The 26650-nt window shown below is 41.4% G+C and overlaps 4 protein-coding genes across 4 annotated transcripts; 3 read left to right on the top strand and 1 right to left on the bottom strand.

Annotated features, from left to right (window-relative positions):
* The first annotated feature begins 333 nt into the window (after window positions 1-333).
* Window positions 334-9123, top strand: hspa4b (heat shock protein 4b). The gene is made up of 19 exons (XM_041943663.1): window positions 334-624; window positions 1234-1291; window positions 1676-1816; window positions 3301-3423; window positions 4015-4114; window positions 4276-4409; window positions 4510-4754; window positions 4855-4931; window positions 5034-5185; window positions 5357-5463; window positions 5578-5711; window positions 6091-6275; window positions 6537-6632; window positions 6985-7140; window positions 7263-7388; window positions 7514-7621; window positions 7696-7815; window positions 7951-8112; window positions 8571-9123. Exons 1-19 carry the CDS (start codon window positions 518-520, stop codon window positions 8775-8777), a joined length of 2538 nt encoding a protein of 845 aa, XP_041799597.1. The 5' UTR covers window positions 334-517; the 3' UTR covers window positions 8778-9123.
* Window positions 9124-10230: 1107 nt separating this feature from the next.
* Window positions 10231-12599, top strand: gnpda1 (glucosamine-6-phosphate deaminase 1). The gene is made up of 7 exons (XM_041944061.1): window positions 10231-10336; window positions 10458-10585; window positions 11072-11173; window positions 11271-11453; window positions 11570-11754; window positions 12001-12175; window positions 12314-12599. Exons 1-7 carry the CDS (start codon window positions 10332-10334, stop codon window positions 12373-12375), a joined length of 840 nt encoding a protein of 279 aa, XP_041799995.1. The 5' UTR covers window positions 10231-10331; the 3' UTR covers window positions 12376-12599.
* Window positions 12600-16408: 3809 nt separating this feature from the next.
* LOC121611767 (NEDD4 family-interacting protein 1-like) lies at window positions 16409-23943 on the top strand. Its single transcript, XM_041944456.1, has 8 exons — window positions 16409-16584; window positions 17412-17505; window positions 19791-19930; window positions 20061-20148; window positions 20983-21107; window positions 21281-21347; window positions 21477-21585; window positions 22195-23943. Exons 1-7 carry the CDS (start codon window positions 16549-16551, stop codon window positions 21581-21583), a joined length of 657 nt encoding a protein of 218 aa, XP_041800390.1. The 5' UTR covers window positions 16409-16548; the 3' UTR covers window positions 21584-21585; window positions 22195-23943.
* A 1010-nt stretch (window positions 23944-24953) lies between these two features.
* On the bottom strand, window positions 24954-26378 carry fgf1a (fibroblast growth factor 1a). The gene is made up of 3 exons (XM_041944554.1): window positions 26213-26378; window positions 25321-25424; window positions 24954-25154 (listed from the first exon to the last, which is right to left on the bottom strand). The coding sequence occupies exons 1-3, from the start codon at window positions 26376-26378 to the stop codon at window positions 24954-24956; spliced, it is 471 nt and encodes a 156-aa protein (XP_041800488.1).
* Between the last annotated feature and the right edge of the window lie 272 nt (window positions 26379-26650).

Below are 26650 nucleotides of genomic sequence, written 5' to 3'. Positions count from 1 at the left end.
GTGATTTTGGCGATGATAGCCTCCTTAAATGTTTAAAATGCTGTTGGAGGCAATTATATAGCAAGTGATGATAAACATTTGCATTTATCTTTAGTAATGATAGAGGTAGTGGGAGAGGCATTGCAAGCAGGTGACCTGCAGCAGCTCTGGATCATTACAATGGTTGTGATATGTTAGTATGGACGAAAAATGAAATTGCAGGGTCTGTGCATTTACAGGTCTGAACCTGCTGATGCAATGACTTTCCTTGCCTCTGGGTGGCGTACGACAACAGGGTCTCGTGCTCTGCAGTCGGTTGCTATTGGTCGGTGGGACAGACAGAAAATTCCTGAACGTTCTCAAGCATCAGCCGGCGCACCGCATGCTGCTACTGAGCTTCATGGAACAAGAACAAGGGTGTATCACCGTCCGCTGACTGAAACCCACCGTAGCTGCTGTTGTCACTGTTAGCACTGAACTGTATTTCTGTTCTTCCTTGTATTTACTGCACTCTACACTGTTCAGTTAGCTCGCGAAGATGTCAGTTGTCGGGTTTGACGTCGGGTTCATGAACTGCTATGTAGCAGTAGCCAGAGCCGGAGGCATTGAAACTGTCGCTAATGAATACAGTGATCGATGTACACCGTAAGTACATTAATGTGTATGATTATTTGCTTTGTATCATCTGCTCTGATAGCACGCACGGAACGTGAATGAATCCACTGTTGTCCATCATAATACTGAGTGAAGCTAACATTACTGGCAAGCTAGTTAGCATGCTAGCAGATTTCACAACAGGAAACAGCATGTGATTGCTAAAGCTAACGCTAGCTGACACGAAACCATTGAGGGAGTACAAAGAAATCCTGGTACCGCTTCACACTAAGAATTGCCTCTTGTGGTGTCTTACGACGGTAATATCGTCGAAATGATCTGAACAGTCTAATAACTGAGCTGCCCGGACAGGTGATGAATATTTTTTTACTGCAGGCGTGAATGAGCGCATGATAGGAGGAGGCCGGGGATCTTATCTGTCAAAACGGCTTGAGCAATCCATTGTACTTCATTTTCAGATTCATAGTCCATGGGAGAAACCGATGTTGGAGTATATAATGCACCAAAAAATATTATTACGTGAAGTCGTCATTACAGTCGATCATCATTTTTGCACTGGTTGCATCAACCGTACACGAAGCTGCACCATTGGGGGAAAAAAAATGTAATGAGTGAATTGAATTGTGTTTTATGTTTTAGAGCATGTGTTTCTTTTGGACCCCGGAATCGGTCGATCGGTGCTGCTGCCAAAAGCCAGGTATGTATTTAATGGGGAGTGATGGGACACTGGATATGCCACCACCACAGCGGGATAGTAACTTTTTAAAATGGGAATATGTACCAGCCACTGACAGATTAATGTTCAAATTCACCAGCCATTCGGTAGTATTTTTTTTTTTGTTGTTGTTTTTTCTGAAATCGGCCAGCCACTTTCATATTTTATCAGCATTTGGCTGGTGGCTGCTGCTAATTTCCCACCCTGGTGACAAGTAGCATGACAAAAGAGGGGCCCGTGTCCACAGCGCACTGAGTATGAGCATGACCAATACTAGGCATGGGTACAGCACAAATCAAATTCAGCAAATTAAATTTTGTTTAGGTGTGCATGTCTTTAACACAGAGGGATTTTTTCTGGTAACAGGTCGTCACAAACTGCAAGAACACAGTACAAGGTTTCAAGAGGTTTCATGGCAGAGCGTTTTCAGACCCCTATGTGCAGCGCCTCAAAAACAGCATGGTCTACGACATCGCACAAATGCCAACAGGAACAACTGGCATCAAGGTAAGGGAAGAATGATGAACATTCACAGTTTATTTTTTTTTAGAGCAGTGATAGCCTAGACACACTGGATGCACTTAATTATTATCTTTAACATGCTTAATAATTATTCTTCAGTAACTGTCATTGTAAAATCCAGTATTCGCTCTGAGACATCTAATGGCACCCATATATGGTTACTATTTGACCAGCCAGACCAGGTATTTAATGAGCTGCCAAATAAATTTTCGTTGGAGAGCAGAAGCACTTCTTCAGGTGCTCTCTCTCAGAGTAAGGAGAAAAGCCTTTATTCAGTTGGATGTATTCATGGTTTCAAACATTGACTAGTTTTTGACTTCACAGTGGTCTGACTCACTGGATGCAGACTGTGGGTATAAGCCTGCCATCTTTCAGACGGCCTTCTCCTCCCCTTTCACTATCTGTGTGTTACCGTTTTCAAAATCACCATCATTACAGGAAACAACAACCTACGACATAGCGACCCACATGCTGAAAGTGGCAAGTTACCCTAACTGTAACCTGGTTGGCAACAGTACGAACATAAACAAGCTAGCAGCTGTTACCTTTTGCAGGGTTTGAGCAGTTTTAATGCCAGGGGCTTGCCTCCCCACATGCAATTGTTACATCAAAACAAATCCCCCTCCCACCACACACACACTATTTTGCAGGGACAAGCCGCTGCATTCTGGGCTTTGCACTGCCAAAACAATTGCGATTGGTGCCGCCAGTCCATTCCACAGCGTTGACAAAGTTGCGCAGATTGGTCTGGCTATGAGAAAGTGACATCAGTGACTCATTATTCTGTCACACCTGCAGGTGCAAAGAATACACATGTTCACAATGATAGTAAAGATAATAAAACAGTTGACGTGCATCATTACACATTACACAGCACGATATAGTCCCAAAAATGGGCATTACAGATATTAATATTCCATGCCTTCATTCAGACCGTTTTGTGTTTTGAAGACCAAATTGGCTTTTCTTTTGGATTATTTGTCTGTTCTGTTGCGTCAGTCCTATGCTTATTAATTACTAGTGGTAATTATTAGGTGAGTTTTGTTTCCAACAAAGCTTTAATGCCAACAAGCACTAAAAGCTTGTATCTGTACCGCACTTTATTGCACCTATGACGTGGCACATGTGTGCTTCTTGAAGTTGTGAAATGTCTGTGTCATCACAAGCTGAACTGAGAAAGTTCAAAATGGAACTTGATGATTCAGTAGAAGTATAATGGATACTGTTAAGACTGACTTAATGCTACATGAAAAACATAAGTCAAACTGCATGTTAAGAAATGTGTTTTACTGTTTGACTCAGTGGTGAAATTATTTTACATTTGGACAGAGATTGAGGTAGATAGTTATGTTTAATCGGCTCATTATCGTGCAGTCACTTGCTGTGCAGAACACTAATTTTGAGCCGACATAGTATAAATCATGTAGAGCAATGTAATCTTGTGTCTGACAATTTGACTGTTTCTAAAGGTGATGTACATGGAGGAAGAGAAGGTGTTCAGCATTGAGCAGGTCACCGCCATGCTGCTGACCAAGCTGAAGGAGACGGCAGAGAATGCACTTAAGAAGCCCGTGGCTGACTGTGTTGTCTCTGTAAGTATTACATATTACTGTGGAGTTTTTGATGCACCCATGCAGGTGTTTTCATTTCTGTTGCCTGGTTGCCCCTGCTACCAGTGTCATTAGTAAACAGTTTGCTGACCTCACGTAATTCCCAGCATAGCCACACCTAGGGGTGGTTACCCAAACTGCAATGCATTATGGCATTGATGGAATGGCTTCAATACCACTGAGTATCAAAAAATGCCATGCTATTCTGTACTGAATTTCATTATCTAAGAAGTAAATTTCACCAGTGTCAGTGAGCTAATAAGCATGCAGCATGCTTGTGCCAAGACCTAATAATGCTGGTTATTGGCTGTCTGCCCTGAGACAGGGGTCACTGTTTTGGTTGTGACCCCTCTAAACCTTGCACTGCTTGTTAGCTAGTGCAGTGCAGCTAACCTGTATCTGCTTGTCAGCAAGTGCATAAAGTTCGTAAAGTTTGCAGAGAAAAAAGTTTCTCCAGCTGCTCCCAGGTCTTTGGACAGCTTCCTCCTTTGAAGGGAGTTACGCTACCGTAATGTGTAAAGTTGTTTTGTTGAAAAATGAATCTAATTTTAAATGCTCTTCCATTGTAACCAGGTTCCCTGCTACTACACTGATGCTGAGAGGAGATCAGTGGTAGATGCCGCTCAGATCGCTGGTCTCAACTGCCTGAGGCTCATGAATGAGACGACTGCAGGTCTGTACTAGGTGTTCTTGGGCAGGGTTTGGGCAAGGATGTGCATGTTACTAATAGTTCTGCTGACTCTGGCTGCCATTCAGACCTAAAACTAGTCATAATGTGCACACTTTGACAATGATTCCAGTAGTTCATTAATAAGTTAACTATTTCCCTTACAGTTGCATTGGCGTATGGGATCTACAAACAGGATCTCCCTGCTCCCGAGGAGAAGGCCAGGAATGTGGTGTTTGTGGACCTGGGCCATTCTGGATACCAGACATCAGTGTGTGCATTTAATAAGGGCAAACTCAAGGTGTGTAGACAAATCAGCACAGTTTACAATTATTTAACAATCTGCGAGAGGCTGTTTAATTCCTTCAACTCTCTCTTGGCCTTCTCTCCACGCCTCTCAGATCCTTTCCACAGCTTGTGACCCAGAGCTGGGAGGAAAGGACTTTGACGAGGTACTGGTGAAGCATTTCTGTGAGGAATTTGGCAAGAAATACAAGCTGGATGTCAAGTCAAAGCCCAGGGCTCTGGTCAGGCTTTACCAGGAGTGTGAAAAACTGAAAAAACTGATGAGTGCCAACTCCTCTGACCTGCCGCTTAACATTGAGTGCTTCATGAATGACATTGATGTCTCTGGAAAACTGAACAGGTAGACCAACAAGAAATCACTTGTTTGCTTTTAGTGTCCATGGTTCTACTGTGTGTTATTTTAAATGTAATTTAAAAACTTACGTTTTCTCTTGCACAAGGGGTCAGTTTGAGGAGATGTGTGCTGATATTTTGACCCGTGTTGAGCCTCCACTCCAGAGTCTCCTGGAACAAACCAGTGAGTGCAGTGTTTACTTCACTTTATTAGTTCTGCCAGACAATGTAATGTGTGCAAGTTTATCAGACTGTGTGATTAATAAAACTGTTTTTGTTTCATAAGAACTGAAAAAGGAAGACATCTATGCAGTAGAGATTGTGGGTGGAGCTTCCAGGATCCCAGCCGTCAAAGAGAGAATCAGCAAATTCTTTGGGAAGGAGTTAAACACCACACTGAATGCTGACGAAGCTGTGGCCAGAGGATGTGCTCTGCAGGTTAATCACACTTTGGGTTTTAAAGCCCGCCTCCAGCCCTCCTTGCTCCTCACATCAGCTCTTGAATCTGCATCTGTTTTAAAGATAACGTGACATGTTTTTTTGTTTTTCCATTTTAAAATGTTTATTATGACCGCGTCTCTCATTGAAATGCTGGTTTTGTCTCTGCAGTGTGCAATACTGTCACCCGCCTTCAAAGTGCGTGAATTCTCCATCACAGACGTTGCTCCCTATCCCATCTCCTTGAAGTGGCATTCTGCTGCAGAGGAAGGTCTGAGGTAAAAGAAAAGAAAAAAAAAAAAGTTTTGGATAATTTTTCTTATTTTTGTTGTTCTGTCTCAGAGCTTGCTTATAGAATGTAATAGTAGTTATGAAATATTCACTTGTTGCAGTGATTGCGAGGTGTTTCCCAGGAACCATGCAGCACCTTTCTCCAAAGTGCTGACCTTCTACCGGAAAGAGCCTTTCTCCCTGGAGGCCTACTACAATTGCCCTAATGAGCTGCCCTACCCTGATCCCACTATTGGTAAGCAGCTGAAGCTTCTTAAGTGATCTCTCACTACTGAGGGACAGAACGAGAAGTAGCTAATGTGTTAGCCTACGCTCCCAGCAGGCCCACAGCAGGATTAGCATCCTGTCATGCTTCTGTCTGCCTGACAAATGGAAGTCCAGCATTCACTCTCCTTGTAGTGCTGGTTTACTGCACAAATCCCTGCATAAAATATTGAGGTTGATAGACACAATCAAATTGACAAGCAAAAAATGACTAACCTTACCTGCTAATAAGGTTAGTCTAATAGCATCAGGAGAGGCCTGAACGCTGTTAGGGGTAGTTGGTTTTTTTTGTTGGTTTTTTCCCCCTTTCTCCCTTTTTAAACTCTGGGTCCCCTCCCCCCTCCTTGCAGGTCAGTTCCTGATCCAGAAGGTTGTCCCACAGGCATCTGGTGAGAGCTCCAAGGTCAAAGTGAAGGTGCGGGTGAACATTCATGGCATCTTCAGTGTGTCCAGTGCCTCCCTGGTTGAAATACAGAAGTCAGATGAGACAGAGGAACCCATGGAGACAGAACAAGCTAATGACAAAGATGGAGAGGTACTTCAGCCTAATAGGTGTCTTGTTTTTTTTGTTGTTGTTGTTATTGTTGTTTTTGGGTCATAAAGTGTTCTTTGACATTGAACATCAGGTTCAAGATTCAAGAAACTTGGTCCTTGTACTACTGCGCAAGACAACAACACAAAAATCACAATGGCACTCCCTGATAATAAAAAAACAATGTAAAAAGTACAATATAATAATAAAAAAGAACAATATATATGTGTTTTGAGACGACAAACATGTTTGGTTTTCCTGCAGAGCAAGATGCAGACCGATCAGGATGAGCAGCAGGGACAGGGAGATGGTCAGAAAGAAACTGAAGAGAAGACGCCACGTGAGAATGAAGAGATGGAAGTAAGATGCCCAGTTTCTGTGTAAAACAAATACAGTTACCAGTTTATTAGACTGGCTTTGCAAGGAGATACAATTCAGCGTGCATTAAATTCTATCTTTGAGAAGCTTCTAATGTTTTTTTTAATCCTCATAGATGTGTTGCAAATACTAATTACAGCCTCAAAAATGTATTTAATCAACACTCTGACACAGTGCAAACAAAAACAAAATATTATGTTTCACAAAGACGGGTTTAATGCACTGGATTCCATTAGATTGTGCAGATGATCTAATAAGTTGTTGCGTGATTACACATCTTGTTTCATGTTGAGTGATGTTTTGAATCTTAATGCTGATTCTCTAACCTACTTAGACAACCACAGAGGAGGGCAAAGGCGAGAAGAAGTCCGACCAACCCCCACAAGCCAAAAAGCCCAAAGTCAAAACAAAAGTGCTGGAGCTTCCTATTGAAAACAGTCCACAGTGGCAGCTAGCAGATGACATGCTCAACCTTTTTGTAGAAAATGAGGTAAACTTTCATCCATCATGTACACACACATTCCTAATTCCACCCATCTGACTGTCGTCTTTAATTACTTGATCTATTTTGAAGTGTGTGGCGGTTACAGTTGCTGTTTGGATTCTCCTCAGGGTAAGATGATCATGCAGGACAAGCTGGAGAAGGAGAGGAATGACGCTAAGAATAATGTTGAAGAGTATGTGTACGACATGAGAGACAAACTACACGGAATGCTGGAGAAGTTTGTCAGTGAATCTGTGAGTAAACAGTCACTTCTGACTCATTGTACAGAAGGAATTGTGATCAAAGTTCAAAGTTGTCGTGACTGCCTGACACATTTGGCTTTTCTGAACATACTGTGAAATTATTTTTATGCTTCTAGGACCGAGATGCTTTGTCATTAGAGCTGGAGCATACTGAAAACTGGCTGTATGAAGATGGAGAGGACCAACCCAAACATGTGTACATTGACAAACTGGCAGAGCTTAAGGTAATTATTGCAACAGTAGTGGCTTTTTTCCTCCATTGACCGATTAACTGACACGTACACTATGTTCACTGCAGAAACTTGGCCAGCCCATCCAGGAGAGGTATACAGAGGCTGAAGAGAGACCTAAAGCATATGAGGAGATGGGAAAACAAATCCAGCAGTACATGAAATTTGTTGAATCATACAAAATGAAGGTAAATCTAAAGACTTTGTCTTGACAATTACTGTTGAACTTCTCACCACATAAAAACCGAAGGCATTGTTGCGAATAAAAGTACCAATTCCTGTGGCAGTTAACACCACTGCTGTTATATCCTGCTGATTACTAGGAGGAGCAGTATGACCATTTAGATGAGGCAGATGTCACCAAAGTGGACAAGCTGACCAGCGATGCAATGGTGTGGATGAACAGCGCCATGAACCAGCAAAGCAAACTGAGCTTGTCGGTGGATCCCTCTGTCAAAGTAAAAGACATTCAAGCTAAAACAAGGGTGAGTGTCCACTCATTAAAACATCATGATGCCAAAATACTGAGAAAAGTGACTAGAATACAGGAGTCCTGAATCAGAATCCTGCGCACTGTAAAATAAATTGACAGATTTGTCCATACATACAGCATACATATACAACATAAATTGTAGCCACTGTTAAATCTGTATTGTGTGTGAGGAATAAGCAACGAACAACACCCAGAAAATGATTTTTTAAATCCAAGAGTTCAGATTGCAGGATGTCCGGGCAGTGAAATAGTCAAAGTTCATTTGTTGCCATTTGGGGTATCATGAAGTTGCTTTATGCCATTCTAAAGTAATGAGACACTCAGGTCAAACATCAACCAGAAACACACCCCTAGCTTTGGTGTGTGCATATATATATATATATATATACACACACACACACACACACACACGTACATATTAAAAATTGTGTTTTGGGTGTAATTTTCCAGGAGCTGTTCTCTGCTTGTAACCCCATTGTGACCAAGCCCAAGCCCAAAGTGGAGCTCCCCAAGGAGGACACGCCTGCAGAACAGAACGGGCCTGTCAATGGACAGGAGAAACCCCAGGAGGAAACTGCAGACAAGGGAAAGAGCGAGAACACAGGCAACCCCACCTCAGAAACCACAGAAAACAAGCCTGACATGGACCTTGATTAAAGCAGCCTAACACCTCCACAAGCAACGCCGAACAAGGAGCCTGGCTGTTTCAGATTGAGATGCAGCCTGGGTGTATATCAGAGCAAGCTGAAGTGTTTCAGGAAGTGCACTCCACAGTCAAAAAGCAGCCAGGGTGATTAGCACACTGAGCCCAGCTCCTGGTGGTATCTCTCTGATGACATAGCATGCCCTCTCTCTTTCTGGATGACATAAATCAAAAGCCAGCCGCAATAAGCCTGTTTGACAATGAGCGCTGTACACAATGATGGTATTTATTTCTGTTGTGTGCTCTGTACGTGTTCTGGTCTGTGTCACAATATGGTTTTAATAAAGTTATTGAAAATCATTTGTGCCATCTTTGACTTTGCTCATAGATACCCAAGGCCTCACTAAGTTATTTCTTGTGACTAGCGAGCAGGGCACCAGCTACCATTTAAGACAGACACAGGTCATGTCCTTGGTCATATTTCCAGGAATATTTGGGGGGGGGGGGTTGATGACATGACCTGGACTTTTCACTACTGGACACACATTATGCATCATAAATCAGAAGGCAATCCAGCCACTCCACATATAAGAAAATGTATCAAACAAGGAAGGAAATATTAGAAAACCTTTATTATAGTGGCTTAATCACTAATCAATAATAATTAAAACGCTGGGCTTTTATATGACTGATTCTGATATATTTTTTGACTCAATATTTTGAAATTGTGATGTTTTAAGCAAAAAGCTCAAATAGATGGCTTAGTATTAGAGGAACATTTACCCTCATAATGTAATTAGGTGAAATTTACAGAAAATCAAGTTGAACACTTACAGAAACACCTGTGAAATGTGTGTTACAGTAAAAGAGGTTTTTAGAGTTCAGGTGTAGCTGGGGAACTTGATATTTCTAAAATCCTGGCTATAGCCGTGCGAGACAAATTATATCAATTTCTTTAATGAGTCAGAATATGTTATAGGAGTTGGAAACAGATGCGATTTGTTGAATATGTAGGTAACTCAATGGGGGAAAACATGAACCTGTTCAGGTGAGAAAGCTGAGAACAAATCAAGAATCGTTGACTAAGTTACGTTAGGAGGCATTTAACGTTAAACTGAAACGCTGTTAACCTTCTGCGAACGTAATGATTTCCAGCTAAAGACTCAGGAAAACTCTCTTGAGACACGCATGTAACTAAACATACAACTGAAATGGTTTTGAAAAGCTGCCAATCGCTCCACAGAGCCGAGAAATACGCCGAAACAGCATGAATGAACTACTTAGCTTGCTAGCTAGCATCAGCTCCTCATAAAAACAGAAGTTCAGTAAACGCCACCTCCGCGATGAGCGCTGTTTGATTCCAAAAACACAGATCACATGACCCATCCAGACCCTGTCGGCTGGGAGTCAGCAGATAGTCCGAGGTATAATTACATACAATAACTAGATTCATTGTGTTTTATCAGCAGTCTGAAAGTACAGCGGAAGTTGTAGTCATAGTGCGCCGCTGCGTTAAAGTTGTCAGTCTTTTTGGCAGCTTGTTTCGCAACCCTAATGCATGGACAGCTATGAAGTATCTGATCTACTTACCTTAATGAGTCTAAAGTCTGAGTTCGGCGCGCTCTGTCCCTATTTAAAGGCTGAGCTCCTTCATTCAAGCGACTCATTCCTCTTCCATTGTCTTTTTACTCCAGGACGATGAAGTTGATCATCCTCGATGACTATAACCAGGCAAGCGAGTGGGCTGCCAAGTACATTAGAAATAAGATTTTATTGTTCGGACCCGGCCCGGACAGATATTTCACCCTGGGGCTGCCCACAGGTAAGAGAGCCATACAGCTGTGTGGGGTTTTTTTAAATTGTATTTTGTTGTCGTTGTTTTTTCATAATTTGTTGAATGGGATAGTGTGTAAAACAGTGATGAAGTCAGCAGTATTTCCCCCACATCTGCTGCCTTTTACTAAAATAACCCATTAATGGAAAATGCTTAAATTATACTGAAATGTGTGCAAGTGTTATTAAAACTAACTGAAAGTGAAAGTACTTATGCAAGAACGTTCTAAATGCTTTAGCTTGTTTTACGTCTCCATTGATGTAGGGAGTTTGAAATCAAATGCTTTGTGACATGTGTCGCCCACAAACTTTCTATTGCAAAGAGCCAGTACAGCCATCAACATAAATCTAGTGGAGTAAAAAATAGCACAGTTTCCTCTGAAATATAGAGGAGTAATAGGGAGGTCTCCATTTTGGGATATAGCCCAAGTCCTGTGACTCCACTTTTGCTTTGTAAGCCTTTTCCTGTTTTCAGGAGGCACACCCCTGGGCTGCTACCAGAAACTCATCGAGTATTACAAGAATGGAGAGATCTCATTCAAGTATGTCAAAACCTTCAACATGGATGAATATGCAGGTAAGTCTTTCTTTCTCCCCACTGAAAATGATGACACATTCAGCCATTATTGAAAGCTGTGGTCTTGCATAAGAAACTGTCATAAAATCCTATATAGGACTTCCCAGAGATCACCCACAGAGCTACCACTCCTACATGTGGAATAACTTCTTCAAGCACATCGACATAAAACCAGAGAATACCCACATCCTCGATGGCAACGCTGCCGACCTGCAAGCAGAGTGCGACGCTTTTGAGGAAAAGATCACAGCTGCTGGGGGGATCGAGCTCTTTGTCGGAGGTCAGAGCTCACAGTGCTGATAATGAATGTATTATAAAATAAACTACACATTTGAGATTTGTGCAGCCATTATTGAAGAAACAGTAAAATTCAAACTACTCCTCTTGTCTTGTCAGGTATTGGACCAGATGGCCACATTGCCTTCAATGAGCCTGGTTCAAGCCTGGTTTCCAGGACTAGGTTGAAGACCCTGGCAAACGACACCCTCATAGCTAACTCCCGATTCTTTGAGGAAGATGCCTCAGAGGTGCCAACCGTAGCACTGACTGTGGGAGTGGGCACTGTCATGGACGCAAGAGAGGTTAGAAGCCGAGATGAATGTCGACCGTCTGTCCTGTTTTGTGTGTGTTGCTCCTGTTGCTGTACATTTCTGCCAAATCCCAATCATGCCATATGTTTGAAATTCTCATTATTTCCTGTTAGAACTTTGCTTACAAGCAGAACAGTGCATTGGACAATGATCTTGCCATCTTGCCGACCCAACAAAAAAAAAGTTGCTTTTGCTCAGTGACTCAGGCCACAGTCCACATTTTCAACTTCTTCTCAGGTCATGATTCTCATCACCGGAGTACACAAGGCATTTGCTTTGTACAAAGCCATAGAGGAGGGCGTGAATCACATGTGGACAGTGTCTGCATTCCAGCAGCACCCGCGGACTGTTTTCATATGTGATGAAGACGCCACCATGGAACTGCGGGTCAAAACTGTGAAGTACTTCAAAGGTGAGACTAAATCACAAGACTACAGTGCTTAAAGTACTCTCTTTCACTTGTAATGAACTGCAAACCAGGTTGCATGAAGCAAAAATATTTGCAAAACAGACACGAAATCATAGAAAATGCTTGTTGTTCTTTCTATAGGCATGATGCCTTTTCACAACAAGCTGGTGGAGACACTTCCCGCAGAACTACGGAAGAAGTGAGAAGATCTTTTTCAAATTTTGTGGATTCACAAGGCATTTTTCACAACTTCTTAATCTTCTCGTGGAAATACACTGGTGGACATCAAGCATTGCTTGCTGTTAACCTCAGTTAATTCTTATAGTAATCATCGGGTGCTGATATTGCAAACACTGTTTTTCAGATGATTGTTAATACAGTTTTGCTTCTCATTTGTTTTATTTGAATAAAGTGTGTTTCATTCTCATATCTCTGTCTCTCTGTGTGGTTTGGGATAGTGTTGAGGTTCAGTTCGCTCCTCCTCTCACATCACATGACAGCACAGAACAGCTAATGTTGCCTGCACGTGCTACTTGTAAACTTCCTCATCCACATTTATGCTGGATGTAATAGCAAAATGGCCCTTTCAACAAACCTTTTTCATTGTGTGTTTAAGAGAATCAGAGGATCACAAAGTCTTTGTTGCCAACTGTAAGGTATAACTACTATAACACCTCAAAGACAAATACTGTACTTAAGTACAATTTCAAAGTACGTCAATTTTACTAGACTATGTGATTTGTTGCCACTGTATAGCTCTTCAGGCACATATGGTAACTATACTTCTATCCGACTACATTTCAGGGGCAAATATTGCAGTTTTCACTCCATTACATTCAGTGGGCAATTTGAGATGGATCGGGGGGATGTCATCCCCCTTATTAACCTATAAACCCCCCCCTCTCATCCTGTAGTAGACAGTGCAGGGGCAGAGGGGTAGTTTAGTTGAATATGTTAGTTGAGTCATTAGTTGAGTCATTCATCCTTTATAAGACTGAGGTTTGTGCAATAGAATCTGTGGCTCTGATCATGGCTCTGAAATATCAGCAGTCCGTGCTGTGTTTTGATAAACTCATGGCACTGTCCGTGGTGCTGAAGCAGCAGACAGATTTTTAACTGCACCCTTTTCTCTCAGTCCAACCCTCCTTTCAGTCCCTCCCATCTTGGATCTGTATTCTCTATGTACTCTAGAGTAGTGTCACCATCATGATCAAAGTGACAAGTAGCAACGTTTACTTGTGAAAGAGGGAGAGGATCATAGAGACTCAGTGCTGCCTGTAGTATTTGAATAATATTCCTCTAATATTTCAATGATCATTCAGTAGTATTGGTGCTGCTCTAAGTACACACACAAAGCAAGCCAACTCTTTTAAATATTTTAGTGGAGACATGACTACAGATACAGTTTTTGCTCCCAATCAACCAACGTTAAATAACCTTGAGTTCTGCAATTAAAACGGATTTGTTTGGATGCAATTTAATTCCATATTGGATTTTTTTTCTAAATTAGGTCCCTTGTCATGTACTAATGCAGAGTTTTCAAACAAAACATCAAAAGAAAACAGGTGAACACAAGCTGTTGTAACATATCTGCATATTTCTTGCTGTGGGTGCAGGAGGACGACTTCCTGGCCAGGGATGACTTTGAAGATGCTGACCAGCATCTTCATGCTCACTTTCTTCAGTAAGAACTCGTTTAGCATTTCAGCAGTTGACTTGTGAACAGCCCTTCTCTCTAAAAGAGCAAACTGACATTCAGTTTCACTATTATAGTGATGTTTATCAGCCAGTGGTATGATGATGATGTAGAAAGGACTCTGCTGATACAAGCTTGAGTTGAAGAGACTTTTTTTAACAAGCAGTATCAGATCAGCTTCAGGGTCACATCAGAAGACTCTGCCCTTAACATACAGACATCACAATATATAGCATGGTGTTTCGTCTTACTCCACCCATACCTTTCCTAATTCAAAAACCAGATCATGTTCTGGGCAAATGTGCCACTGAGGAATGTTTTCCTTTGCATCAATCTATATCTACCTCTTTGAGAGGTTTACATCCTATTAGCCCCTCTATACACTTTACCACCTCTGGTTTTCCTTTTCCTGATCTGACCTTATGTGGCCTCACATACCACAACTAAAAATGGTCTACATTCCAAACATCAGATTACCCTGATCATACCTAATCTAACATATATTTGATATTTAGTTGATCTGATCATATACCTTAATAGAACTGATTTAGAGCCACATGGTTATTAATTATTTGTCCATGTGGAGTGCCTGTTTCCACCCATGTGAGAACAGTCACGCAGCAGCAATTCAGCTCTTTACACCCGTCATCAGGTAACAGAATAAAGTTCGACAAAGTCCACTTGGGGTGGAGGTTGTGGTGATTGAATGGCTCAAACACAGGACTTTTACCCACTAAGCTACGGTTCACGTCAATGTGAAACCAAAAGTACATGCTGGCTTTTTTTCTCTCTTTCTTTTATAGAGTTAGATGACTTTGTTATTTTCAATTTTCAGTCGCACTTTAGAAATGATCATGGTTTTGGGTGCTTCCTTAGTTATATAAACCTGGTCACTGAACATGAAATAGATGCACTTTCCCTTCACATCATCGTTTAACATTAACGTGTATTAATCTGGCCACAGTCATGTTTGTCATCGGAGACATGAAAACAGGACTCAAGTTACACTGAGTGATGAGATTAAGGTCACGGTGGGACTAAACTGTTTATTTAATACCACACACCAAGTGTCACATGCCATTAAAATGTGTCTGTAGTAAATAATCCAGTCATACAAAATTAAAGTTAAATTGATATCTTAATCCAGACGATTCCTGTTGAACTTCTCACCACATAAAAACTGAAGGCGTCATTACAAATGAAAGTAATAATACCTGTGATAATTTATAACATCACTTCCGTTATTTCCCGTTGATTTCTAGGACGATCAGCATGAAAACTGAAGCAAGATGTCATCAAAGTGGACAAACTGACAAACTGACCAGCGACGCAATGATGTGGATGAGCAGTCAGAGGCATTTAAGATGAAACAAGCGTGAGTGTCGACACATTAGAACATCATCATCACTACTTGGCACTGAGAAAAATGAGTGCAGGAAATGTCAAATGCAGGATCCCATACATGTGAACTCACCCAGAAAGGGATGTATTAAACCTAAGAATAGGTATAGGTATTGAAATAGTCAAAATTAATTTGTTACTGTTTGGGGTTACCAATTAAATTTTCATATCTCTGTCTGGTTGGGGATAGTGTTGAGTTGGTCAGTCTGTTCCTTCTGTCAGGTCACATGACAACTCAACTAATGTTGCCTTCACGTTCATATTGTAAGCGTCTATATCCTGATTTGTGCTGGATGCGATGACACAAAACCCCTTTCAACTTTATCACACTAAGGAAGTTAAAATGGCTTCGATCACAGATCTGCCATATCAGTAGTCTAACTGTGCTGTGTATTGATAAACCCATGGTGCTGAAGCTGCAGATCTATTTGTAACTGCACCTTTGTCTCTTAGTCAGGCTCTTTTGTCAGTTTTTCCCTTGGATCTATATTCTCTAAACCATCCCATAAACACGCAATTCTATACTATATTGTAACCCATCTTCTCTATAGTTGTGCCACCCTCATGATAAAAGTGACAACGCATGGTCGCGGAAGAGCGAGAGGATCATACAGACACACTTCTGTAGTATTCTTACATAATATATATGCAAGAATACATAAATTCCCATAATATTTCAAAGATCATTCAGTATTGTCTGTGCTGCTGTACATACACCCCCACAGCAAAACAGCTCTGTAACAAGCTATTTCGGGGGAGACATTGGGCCACTCCCTCTGTTAAAAATTAACAAATCATTGATTGACTACATTTATATGACAGCCATTTTTCAGTGGTTGCCATATTAAGTTCATAATTTCATAATTTTTTTTAAATCATAATTTTGATGAATTGTTTAAAATTACTCAATGATATGGAGTCAATATTCAACCTTTTGAGTGTCACCTTCAACATTTAAGCACTGCCCGTTATCATTGGTAATACAACGATATAACATACTGTGTAACACTGTGCAGTAGTTATATTTTCGATACTTTAAGTATATTTCGCACAGTTTTCGTTCATGCGCAAGCAGTGTTTGTGGAAAAATCCGACAGCATTGAAGGCAACATGAGAGCCTGCTACAATCCGGGCGTCAGGAGGGGGACAAGGCAGGAGATGGCCGACTAGGAGGCAACGTTAGCTATTACTACTTCGTTGGCGAGATTCCTTTTACATAACACATCTTTGTATCTGAAGTGTGAAGAGGACGCTTTATATATTTCGCTCCTCTTCCACAATGGCAGAACAAAACAGCAATGTCAGATATCAAGAGGTATGTAACATTTTGTTGGCACGCTAAAACGGAGCTAACAGCTAGCGTTAGCCGCTGCCCAGTCAGCTAACACTAGTCAACATTAGCCTGTCACTTAGAGGAAAACAACGAGCTCAACCGACATTTGGTTACGGGCGGGCCTGAATGAGCGACAAATATCTTATCTTAGTGAACTATTAATTGCATGATCATGAAATCGTCACATATAACTTGAAGCTCATGTGACCTGTTTTCGTTTAGGAGCTAGCTAGTTAAATAGTCGTAGCGTTTGCTAGCACTGGCTGGTTTGAACAGGAATGTTGTGTACTGTCACTTCGTGTAGCCTTGAACCGAGACCGTTTCACTTCCTGACAGTCCTGGATCAGTGACCAGCAGTCTGTCAGTCATGTAAACTCCAGAGACAGAACAGGATCAGAATACTAATGTGATGTGGCTGGTGCCTGGTCATTTGTTGACACACGCAGATGATGTGTGAGATAATGGGTGCACAGGTTATATGGCAGTGTAAATTGGGCTCTGTAGTTTTAATTATGCATCAGAGGTGACTGTGCAGTGCAGCCAGTCCTTACTGTTAGAAGGAAGGAGTTGTTACAGACATGTCTATCATGACCACTTGTTGCATAGTGCATTAAACAAGTGCGACATTAGTGCTGTTGGTTGCACCTCCAGTCCATCTGTATTGTGCTTTTTCAGTACCTGGCCTAAGTTGGTGTGGGGTGTGCAAACCAAGGGGTGCTTTGAGTTTTCATTAATCATAGCCAGCAAGGAGAGTTTTCCTAAAGGATGTAATTCAAGTTTGAACCAAGTTGTATTACTTATTTCCTCAGCTGGTGAATGAGGAGGAGCCGGCCCAGTCATCCCAGGAGGGTCCTGCCCCGGATGCACCACCACCCTACAGCAGTATTGCTGCAGCAAATGCAGGTTAGAAACCTTCACAGCTCCATCACATACTGTCAGATAACTCAGAACAAACAGAAATTTTTGAATCCATTAATATCAGTGCCCCTGCATACTAATTCTCAATTAAAAGTGAAAGTCTTACATAGTTAAGTAGTAATAGTGTAAAAGTACTTGCGGTGAAATGTGTCGAAGAAAGAAAAGTAATCTTTGTGAATAGTTCTTTCCACAGTGTCACATTAATCTTGCAAGTATGTATTTGAGAGTCACATCCTTTATGGTCTGGGCCTCAACCTGTAATGAGTATTTTAATGTTGAAGCTATTTCACCAACTGCATGTACTGCTGACTACTGTAAAGTCTAATAATGGCTAAAATTTTATGAGCTCATCCGGTGTTTTTCGGAATAACAAACCTACTCTGCAAAGTAAAAAGTAACTACAGCCAATAAAGAAATATTCAGAACAATGGAAAACTGTACAATATTTTCCAGTGAAATCTAAATGATGTTCCAATAGCTCATAACTCATGTGTACTGAAGTACAGTACTTACGTAAATATAAATATGTATATGGCTCTGTCAACCTGCTGCTCTAATATGCCGTACACTCTGAGCCTTAGAAGGAGTAATGTAGAGGGGAATAGCTTGTGTACAAGGCCTTTCAGAGTGGTCTGATGTTTCTAATCTCACTTCTTAAGAGGACAGGGGTCATTATGTTGCATAAGTAGGTGTAGCCTCGAGCTCTTCCTGGGTGAGTCCATTTATCGTGTTCAGTGCTGTGTGTGTTTGAACAACACTAAGGAGCTTTCTGCATAGTTGCTAAATGACCTAGATAAAAGTCTTGACTTGTATTGGACAGAACATAAACGATAATCATCGCATACTGTTTATGACTAATGTCTTTCGCCTTGATGTAACTCTTCTGTCCTCTTACCTCCTGGTCTGGTTTCATAATTGTCTGCTGCTGCTGCTGCTTCTCTTTTTTGAAGAAAGTGAAAGTAGATTTTTGCCTGTCAGCAATCATACCTTAATGACAGCTGGTGAATCAGCCAACATTAACCTTGAGTTCTGCTGTTAACATCGCCATTAACATCAAACATATTGTTCTTTTTTTTTTTTGATAGAATAATTTTAGCTTATCCATATTGTGTGTATTTATCTGTGTCTGTCTGTTAGTAGAGTAGTGCAGACCAGATACAGTGTCCTAAAAGGAGATCAAACTGGTGAAAGATGGTCTCTATCACCAGCTGCAATCTGTAATGTTTTTTTTTTTTAATGTATATATTGTTATTAAATCCAACTGTATAGTGAGGGCAAGAATACTGACAATTGCACACTTAGTGTGGTTGGAGATGGATTCTGTTGTTTTTATGGTGGTGGTATTATATCATAGTATTACAAGAGTAAAAATTATTACTAAAAAGGATGTGTTTATTGGCTCCATACAGGAATGAAACTATAGACCTACATGTGCTTTGGAAGGAGTAACTGCCCCGTAATGTAGGTTAAGTAGTGAATGTAATGTGATTCATTCTCAGAGCTAGTCAGGGGGTAGGGTTAGGCATCTCGACAGCATTTATTTGGCAGAAAACCCAAACTGTATTATATAAGTACAACAGTCAGTGCACCACGGGGCATGTCTATCAAGTACATTAAGGTAAGGTACCAACAGACACATAGTCTGACATGCAGCAGAGGGAGCTTTCCTGTAACAACTAAACCAGCTCAGCTTGTGTTGCAGTGTGGAGATAATGTTAGGTGTGACTATGTGAGACTACACAAAAAGCAACATGAAACAGTTCCCCCACATCTAAAGCTACTGCTCTGGTTATTGCTCTGGCTTCAAATGAAGCTTAACGTTCACACAGTTTCTCTTTACTGTCCCTAAATATTAAATACATCGTACACCATTTATGCCCAGCCCTAGTTGGAGATTGTCTCCAAATTCTAAATAATAATGTTGATCAGGTTTGTTGGGCCAAACATCACTGTTAACAATGCAAATGCAATCCAGCTTCAATAAATAACTTTAATATTCATGTTTCCTTGTCAGTCAATGACATTTTCACCTTATATTGTTACCAATAAGTTGAGCAACTTTACAAATGCAATAATAGCCTCCAGAATATTTGAAGTGTAAAAAGTTAGTGATTTTAGCTTAAATATTATCCCAACCTACGGAAATGATACTTGAGTACAATGTATTGCAATGCCAGCTGTGCTCTTGAGTTTATTTTATTTAGAAGAGTTTGTTTTGAGACAAGACCTCTGTGCATGGATGTGAAGTCATTTGCTTGTTCCCTCCACAGCTTTCTTTGAATACAAGGAAGATGGAGGAAGATTTCCCAACCCTCCATCCTACAGCGTTGCCACCACTTTGCCATCCTATGATGAAGCTGAGAGAAGCAAAGAAGAGGCAGCCATCCCCCTGGTCACTGGAAGAGTCACGGTAAATTGATCTAATTTTCAAACATTTAGATATGTTCTTAATTACTGAGTACTTTCTCAAGTAGAAGTAGAAATCAGAGGTGAACTTGGCTTGTTGTAATATATCTGCATATGTCTTGCTGTGGGTGCAGGAGGACGACTTTGTGGCCAGAGATGACTTTGAGGATGCTGACCAGCTGCGAATAGGAAATGATGGCATCTTCATGCTCACTTTCTTCAGTAAGAACTCGTTTAGCATTTCAGCAGTTGACTTGTGAACAGCCCTTCTCTCTAAAAGAGCAAACTGACATTCAGTTTCACTATTACAGAACTGATTTAGAGCCAGATGTTTATTAGGTATTTGTTCATGTGGCATGCCTGTTTCCACCCAGGTGAGAACAGTCACGCAGCAGCAATTCAGCTCTTAACACCCGTCATCAGGTAACATAGAATAAAGAGGACAAAGAGGAAAGTACAGATAGGGTGGAGGTCATGGTCAAAACACAGGACTTTCACCCACTGAGCTGCAGTTTAAGTCAATGTGAAACCAAAAGTAAATGCTGACTTTTTTTCTTATTGTTTTATGAAGTTGGATGACTTATTATTTTAAATTTTCAGTCCCACTTTATAAATGATCTGATGGTTTTGGGTGCTTCCTTATTTATAGAAACCTGGTCACTGAACATGAAATAGATGAACTTTCCCTTCACATACATATACATATTATTATTTTTAGGTTTTAGGTTTCTGATTTGGTTTTGGGTGCTGCCTTTTATATATATATACATGTTGCCTTTTATATACAGCATGAAGTAGATGGACTCGTTCACGTTAACATTAGCATTTGTTGTTACTGTCCTGGGTGCAAATGCCAGTTCACTCACAGCAAAATATGGAGGAGGAGGAGAACGTGTGCCAGCCAGTTTGGTGACTTATAAAACGTCTGACATCTTTGATTAAAAATCTCCTCCGTCTATTGGTCATGCTTTATTTGTGGGTTCATGGTCCACGGCAGTTTGGTGTCGTTCTAACACGTTCTTTCTTTGACATTATTTCTGATTTTTTTGTCACCAGTGGCATTCCTCTTCAACTGGATCGGCTTCTTCTTGTCGTTCTGTTTGACCACATCAGCCGCCGGTAGATACGGGGCCATCTCTGGCTTCGGTCTGTCCCTCATCAAATGGGTTCTCATTGTCAGGGTAAGAGCCATTCAAGAAATAATTACCACCACCAGTTCAGCTACTAAATGGCTGTTCAGAACAGATGGTGCAGATTGACTCGTTCTTATGTGTGTTGCTCCACAGAAAGACTCAGATAACTTTGTAGGATAATGTCGTAGCACCTAACAGGTTCCATCTTGTATTTCTTCCAGTTTTCTACCTATTTCCCTGGTTACTTTGATGGACAGTACTGGTTGTGGTGGGTGTTCCTGGCTCTGGGTAAGTTATAGACATTATTCTATAAATGAATAGCCTGTCCCGGTAGTTCCCATGATTACGTGTTGGTCAACAATCTTCTGTGGTATTATTTTAACTTCTTGTGTTCTATATCTTTTCCTTTCCGTCCAGGCTTCATGCTGTTCATCAGAGGCTTTGTTAACTACTCCAGAGTGCGTAAACTGGCTGATCCCACCTATGCCACTCTTCCCCGAACAAGGGTACTCTTCATCTATTAGAGGTAAAGTCTTTGAACATGAACACAGGGCTCAGGTCACACTGCGTGATGAGATTAAGGCAATGATGAGACTGAATTGTTTATTAAAAAAGAAAAGAAATATCTGCCATTACTCACCACACAAATTAAAAATGTTTCTTTAGTAAGTAAAGCAGTCAGGGTCACTGCACCAGTTATAGACAACAAGCCTGTTTAATCTGAAAAACGGTTGATAAATTTACCCGACCTCTGCAGCCTGCTAGCGGCTCAATGCTGCATTAGCTGCTGCAGCATAACACACCCGAATCGATCAGTTTCTTGGCCTGATTTTTCTTTTACAGTGTCAAGAAGAAGTGATATTCCTGTTAAAAAGAAAAAAAAGAAAGAAAAACTTCATAGAGTACTGATAATTCTTGACATGAGAATTCATGGGGTTACCTCCCAGCTAGTGTAAGACCTGTATGTAATTTGCTCAAGGATCAAGCAGAAACCCATGCTAACAGGGTCTACACATTACATCCTCATGTTGATAAGTAAAATACAGGAGATTAAGAGTGGCTGAAGTTAAAGTGTCACTTTAATCCGGCCCTTTTCTAGATTTGACTTGTACATCTTCCCTTAACCCAAATTCAGGATGTTGGCTGTGGAAAAACTGGACATGACTGACACAAGCAGCAACTCCGTGAAGACTTTCAAACTTTACGTGAAGACAGAACTCGGCCAGACAAGTTATAGATGAAGACAACTCTCAATAAAATATTCAGGAATTATATCACTTGTTTTATTTTGTTTTGAAACTTTATTAATGGAGAATGGTTAACAGTGATAGTCCCTTAATGTATTCATTAGTGGCGAATGTTAAGTGCTATTTACATCTGTCTGTAATGTATAAGTAATGCCTTATATCATTTGATGGTAGCATATGAGCATGCATCTGCCCTTAAGGTCAATAAATAGGGGGAGTCTCATGTTGGTGACACTTGAAGCCAACAGGTATTAGTTAATACAACACTCCGTAGACTTGCCATAGCATGCAGCACACTTTATAATCTGCACTAATCTCACTTCATGGTTTTATTGTGACTATTATAGGCTGTTTTTTAGATACCACATACACTTGCAGAGCTTTCATTAGGCTGTAAATGGTGATTTATGGATTAGCACGTATTTCACACCTGTTGGCTTTAAGTAGTGTTGCCCTTTTTTTTTAGCCAGGAGGGGGCAGAGTTGCCTGCTGCTTCTAAGGTGTTAGAAACTGTCCGGTGAGGGCATCGTCTCATTGTACATGCTTGTGATTCAAACACAGTGTCAGTGGAGCGCACCAAAATTACATCCATGTTTCAGAAGGTATGATTTTACCTGGTAAATGTTTTGTTGTGCATTAAATCAGGTGAAACTATCCACTTTGGAAATCGAATTTAGGTTACAGATATGATCTTAGATGCTGCAGTTTGTCTTGTTAAACACAAACGAGCCGCAGCCCCGAAACCAGATGGCCACAAATGTCCAGTTACAAACCCCGGAGCAGCTTGGTTAACAGTGAAGGGGACACCAACTGTTTTGGACATTTGGAGCCACAAAGATGTTTGGTTTTTTTTGTTTTTTTTAATGGGCATGTGAGCACATTTTCTGGCTCATGCCCTTTGAATAGCTCATTTAGATGTAACAGCTTGACCTTTCCATGACTGTTCGGTGAGTCAGTGGAGTCTGCGTCTCATTCATTGTCAGTGAAAAGCTCTGTGATGATAGAAAAGAGGCTTGGCTGTCTGGATTTCAGCTGTTAATGATCTCACTCAGACATTTCAGATGATCTAAGAGCATAAAAATAACTCTATTCCATTTTCAGGAGGGTTTTGCCTTAAGATTTAATCGACAGATGGGGATGGGAAATCTGTTTTTTTTTTTTTTTTTTTTTTTTTTAATGATTCATAAGGTGTAAGATTTTAGCTGTCGTGTGGGTATCAAAACTATATCGAAGAATGTTGAATGCAGGTGCACTTTTAGAAATATGACCAATAAAACCCAGAGGACGTTTCCATCGTTATTTGAAACCGCAGACATATAAAACAAGGAATGAGTGATGCAGCGGTGCAGGATTGCTTTTCTGTTTTATACTGTGGAGGAAACAGCATGTCAGGGTAATGCAGTTTTTGAACATCTAACCAGTGTCGACAGTGGGAGGAGTTAATATGGGTATTAGCGTGGCCCAGCAAACTGAACTGTTTGCCTCGTCAGTTAACTTCATACTTCTGCCATGGCTTTGATACAGACGGACATTATGCTTATTTCTATGTGGTGTAGAGCTGCAACCTTTGGGTTTTGTTGATATGAATCTGTACAGAAAACATTTAGTGTTAAATAAATGTCACTTTTAATGCGTGATTTCTGAGTTGTCTGGATTATTGACTGGGGTGCCACTGAGCCTTATGGTCCAGTATGTCCCCACGATATGCAGTGTCATACCACTCCAGTATTACAGTATTTACAGGTTAGTATTATGGATGGGGTGTTGGCTGGAAAGGGAGTGCAACAGAGCCACAGCCATTATGTATGTTAATGGTTCTCTGTGTGGTTTTACACATTGGTGGCATCTAGTGGCAGGAAAGTGTAACTGTTGGAAATATGAAATATTTCAGCTTGTGGCACCTCGGCATATACAGAGCAATGAATCACTTCTGGAGAGGAAAGCATAGATTACAGGAAAGTCAAACTCCAAAGAGCACATGACATCCCGCAAACCAGCAGAATTCTCAGTGCGGTGGGTTCTGTGTGTCATTATGCATCCAAGCTGGTGCTTTAGTTCATGAGAAAATGAGACCTTTTCAACATTACTCCCACCTGTGGCCAAACTTTCCACCAACACTTACTGACATCTGGAAAAAATTTAGAAAAGTAGAAATTTACTAATAATATAGTAGGGTTTTTTTGTGTCTAATTACAGCATATACGGTATATTATTGTTCATTGTTTTCTCATCCCACACAATTACTTATAATGCCCTTTAGTCTGAGAACCACTAATTGAGATAAAATCACTCCTGGTGTGTGTCTGTTTTGTTGTTCACTCCTCACATTTCCTCTGTCCCACCCTCTGCCAAATAAGCTGGGATGCTGTGTTAATGGACTAAAATGATGATGATGGGATGACGTGCACAGTGGTTAGGTCGAGGACCAGCTGCTCTTTTGTGTGAATATTAATCCTAACAAGAACCGACATACATTTGATCTTTACTGATCTTAATCCATCAACCACCTTCCCACCAGTTCTTCATGTCTTGTTCCGGCCCAGTTCCTGAACTAAAATGGTGAGATGTGTGTATCTGAACAGAAAAGAATCCATCCTGGAGCAGCTTCATGTCCAGGTTCGGGTGGAGGTGTCGCCGCGTTGAGCGTTCACTCACTGGAGTCGCGCAGCTGTCGGGGCAGAAAGAAGATGGCCTTCTGTCCGACGTGAGTCCTCGGACCCAGTTTAGGCTTTCCGTTCTTTTTCAGGCCTACGTACCAGCTCCTCTCCCGATGCTTCTGAGACAGATATGTGTTGTAGTGATTCTCCTCCAACTTCTCCAGGAAGTAACTTTCATCAGTCACTGTGGCCTGAGAGATAAACAGGAAAGAAGCAGCAACAGCTGACAGCACTTTAGTTGTTTGGTTTGAGGTTCAAAGTTTAGATTAAGACTGAGTAATGGTGAGTGATCAATGTAATGTGTCATTACGCTTAATGTACTGATTTACACACATCAGGCGGCCTGAAGATACTCACGGAGCTGTACAATCGCCCCTCGTCACTCATGGCCAGATATCGCCCAGCTTCCGTTCCTTGGATGACCACCACACCTCTGTCCACAGCTTTGAGCTTCAGAACAGCTGAAAGCAGGGCAAAGATGGCAAGGTTTCTGTGTCAGCCCCAAATATTCTTGTTGTTGTTTCCGCTCATCAGCTGGCAGATGAGTGGGCGGAAGAAGACTGAACAGTTTCAAGTGTTTGTTCTGGAGCTGAACGACTGACATGAACGATTGCAGGTCTCGAGTCTCACAAAATGAAACTGAATAGAGTCTCAGCCACATGAACTTCAGAGCACCGTCATGCTGGTGACCGAATGAATGTGTTGTCTTGAAGGTGTCAATCTTTCCAGTCTTCCAGTATCTGAAGTATAAAACATGGAGCCTCTTCACCTGAAAGGTTTAAAATCTGCATCTGTTGTCTCTGGCCAGATGTTTGATAGAACACGTGACATACCTTTGGAAATTAATAGACAACAGAAGTAGTAATGTTGACATGTTTGCGGCATGAGCCTTCATATTTGATACGAATTAAAAGGCCAATATTTCTATAATGGCTGAGAAAATGAATATTTTAAAAGTAGGCCATAATAGTTCAACTACACCCAGTCTGTCACAGGTCTGTGCTACTTATTGTACTTCTGCATTTTATTCCACATGTAGGTAAGTTCAATAAATCGGCCTTCAAAGTCAAACAGACCAGTGCAGAGCTACTGAAAATGAGCGGCATCCCCATTTAAAGTATCAGTAACCGGCTGCCGCATTCCACATGGCTCCGTGAACCTGACACACCTGCGGTAAGGTAAGGTAAGTGAACGCATCATGTTGCAGGCCTGAGCTAGGCGTGAAATGCGCAGTGCGGTGCGGTCTTACTGTGAACGTCCCTGTCGTCCCTCTGGCCCTGCACGGTCCCATCGGGGAGGATCTGGAGGTGATGTCCGCCATTCATGCAGTACAGTCGAGTCAGCCGCCTGTAGCACGGCAGCATGCCGGTGTCCACAGCCTGATCCTCGGGCAAAGGCAGCTCCTCGTCCGACATCCTGCTGAGAGGAAAGCTCGGCTGTGTAGCCAGCAGGAGGGTCTGCAGAGGAGCCCGGTGGTCTTTGAGAATGATCCGCGGGCTGTGTCCCCTGCAGCGGTCAGGTGTTTACACGCTCGTGAACGAGCGCAGAGATCACACAGGGAGCTGGATGCGCGTGCCCGACTCCTGGCCTAAACCTTCAATTGGGATAATTGTATGGAGTGTGATCCCTGACACCTATAGACCTCCAGTCCAAGTTTCAAAGTGCAGTAAAGTGCTGCTGTTGTTGA

The sequence above is a fragment of the Chelmon rostratus genome, chromosome 9 (genome assembly GCF_017976325.1).
Source record: "Chelmon rostratus isolate fCheRos1 chromosome 9, fCheRos1.pri, whole genome shotgun sequence".
In the NCBI taxonomy this organism is placed as follows: domain Eukaryota; kingdom Metazoa; phylum Chordata; class Actinopteri; order Chaetodontiformes; family Chaetodontidae; genus Chelmon; species Chelmon rostratus.
Note: the sequence above shows the minus strand (reverse complement) of the source record. Positions and strands in the feature narration are given on the sequence as shown.

Bases quoted from the DNA above. Each gene is read 5' to 3' on its own strand.
- hspa4b (XM_041943663.1), top strand. From the start codon at position 518: ATGTCAGTTGTCGGGTTTGACGTCGGGTTCATGAACTGCTATGTAGCA. The intron at 1,292-1,675 runs GTATGTATTTAA...TTCTGGTAACAG, and splicing joins GTGCTGCTGCCAAAAGCCAG to GTCGTCACAAACTGCAAGAA. The intron at 4,115-4,275 runs GTCTGTACTAGG...TTTCCCTTACAG, and splicing joins CATGAATGAGACGACTGCAG to TTGCATTGGCGTATGGGATC.
- gnpda1 (XM_041944061.1), top strand. The intron at 11,454-11,569 runs GTCAGAGCTCAC...TTGTCTTGTCAG, and splicing joins GATCGAGCTCTTTGTCGGAG to GTATTGGACCAGATGGCCAC. The intron at 12,176-12,313 runs GTGAGACTAAAT...TTCTTTCTATAG, and splicing joins AACTGTGAAGTACTTCAAAG to GCATGATGCCTTTTCACAAC.
- LOC121611767 (XM_041944456.1), top strand. From the start codon at position 16,549: ATGGCAGAACAAAACAGCAATGTCAGATATCAAGAG. The intron at 21,108-21,280 runs GTAAGAGCCATT...TATTTCTTCCAG, and splicing joins AATGGGTTCTCATTGTCAGG to TTTTCTACCTATTTCCCTGG. The intron at 21,348-21,476 runs GTAAGTTATAGA...CTTTCCGTCCAG, and splicing joins GTGGGTGTTCCTGGCTCTGG to GCTTCATGCTGTTCATCAGA.
- fgf1a (XM_041944554.1), bottom strand. From the start codon at position 26,378: ATGTCGGACGAGGAGCTGCCTTTGCCCGAGGATCAGGCTGTGGACACC. The intron at 25,425-26,212 runs GTAAGACCGCAC...CCCTGCTTTCAG, and splicing joins GGACGACAGGGACGTTCACA to CTGTTCTGAAGCTCAAAGCT. The intron at 25,155-25,320 runs GTGAGTATCTTC...TTTATCTCTCAG, and splicing joins AGGGGCGATTGTACAGCTCC to GCCACAGTGACTGATGAAAG.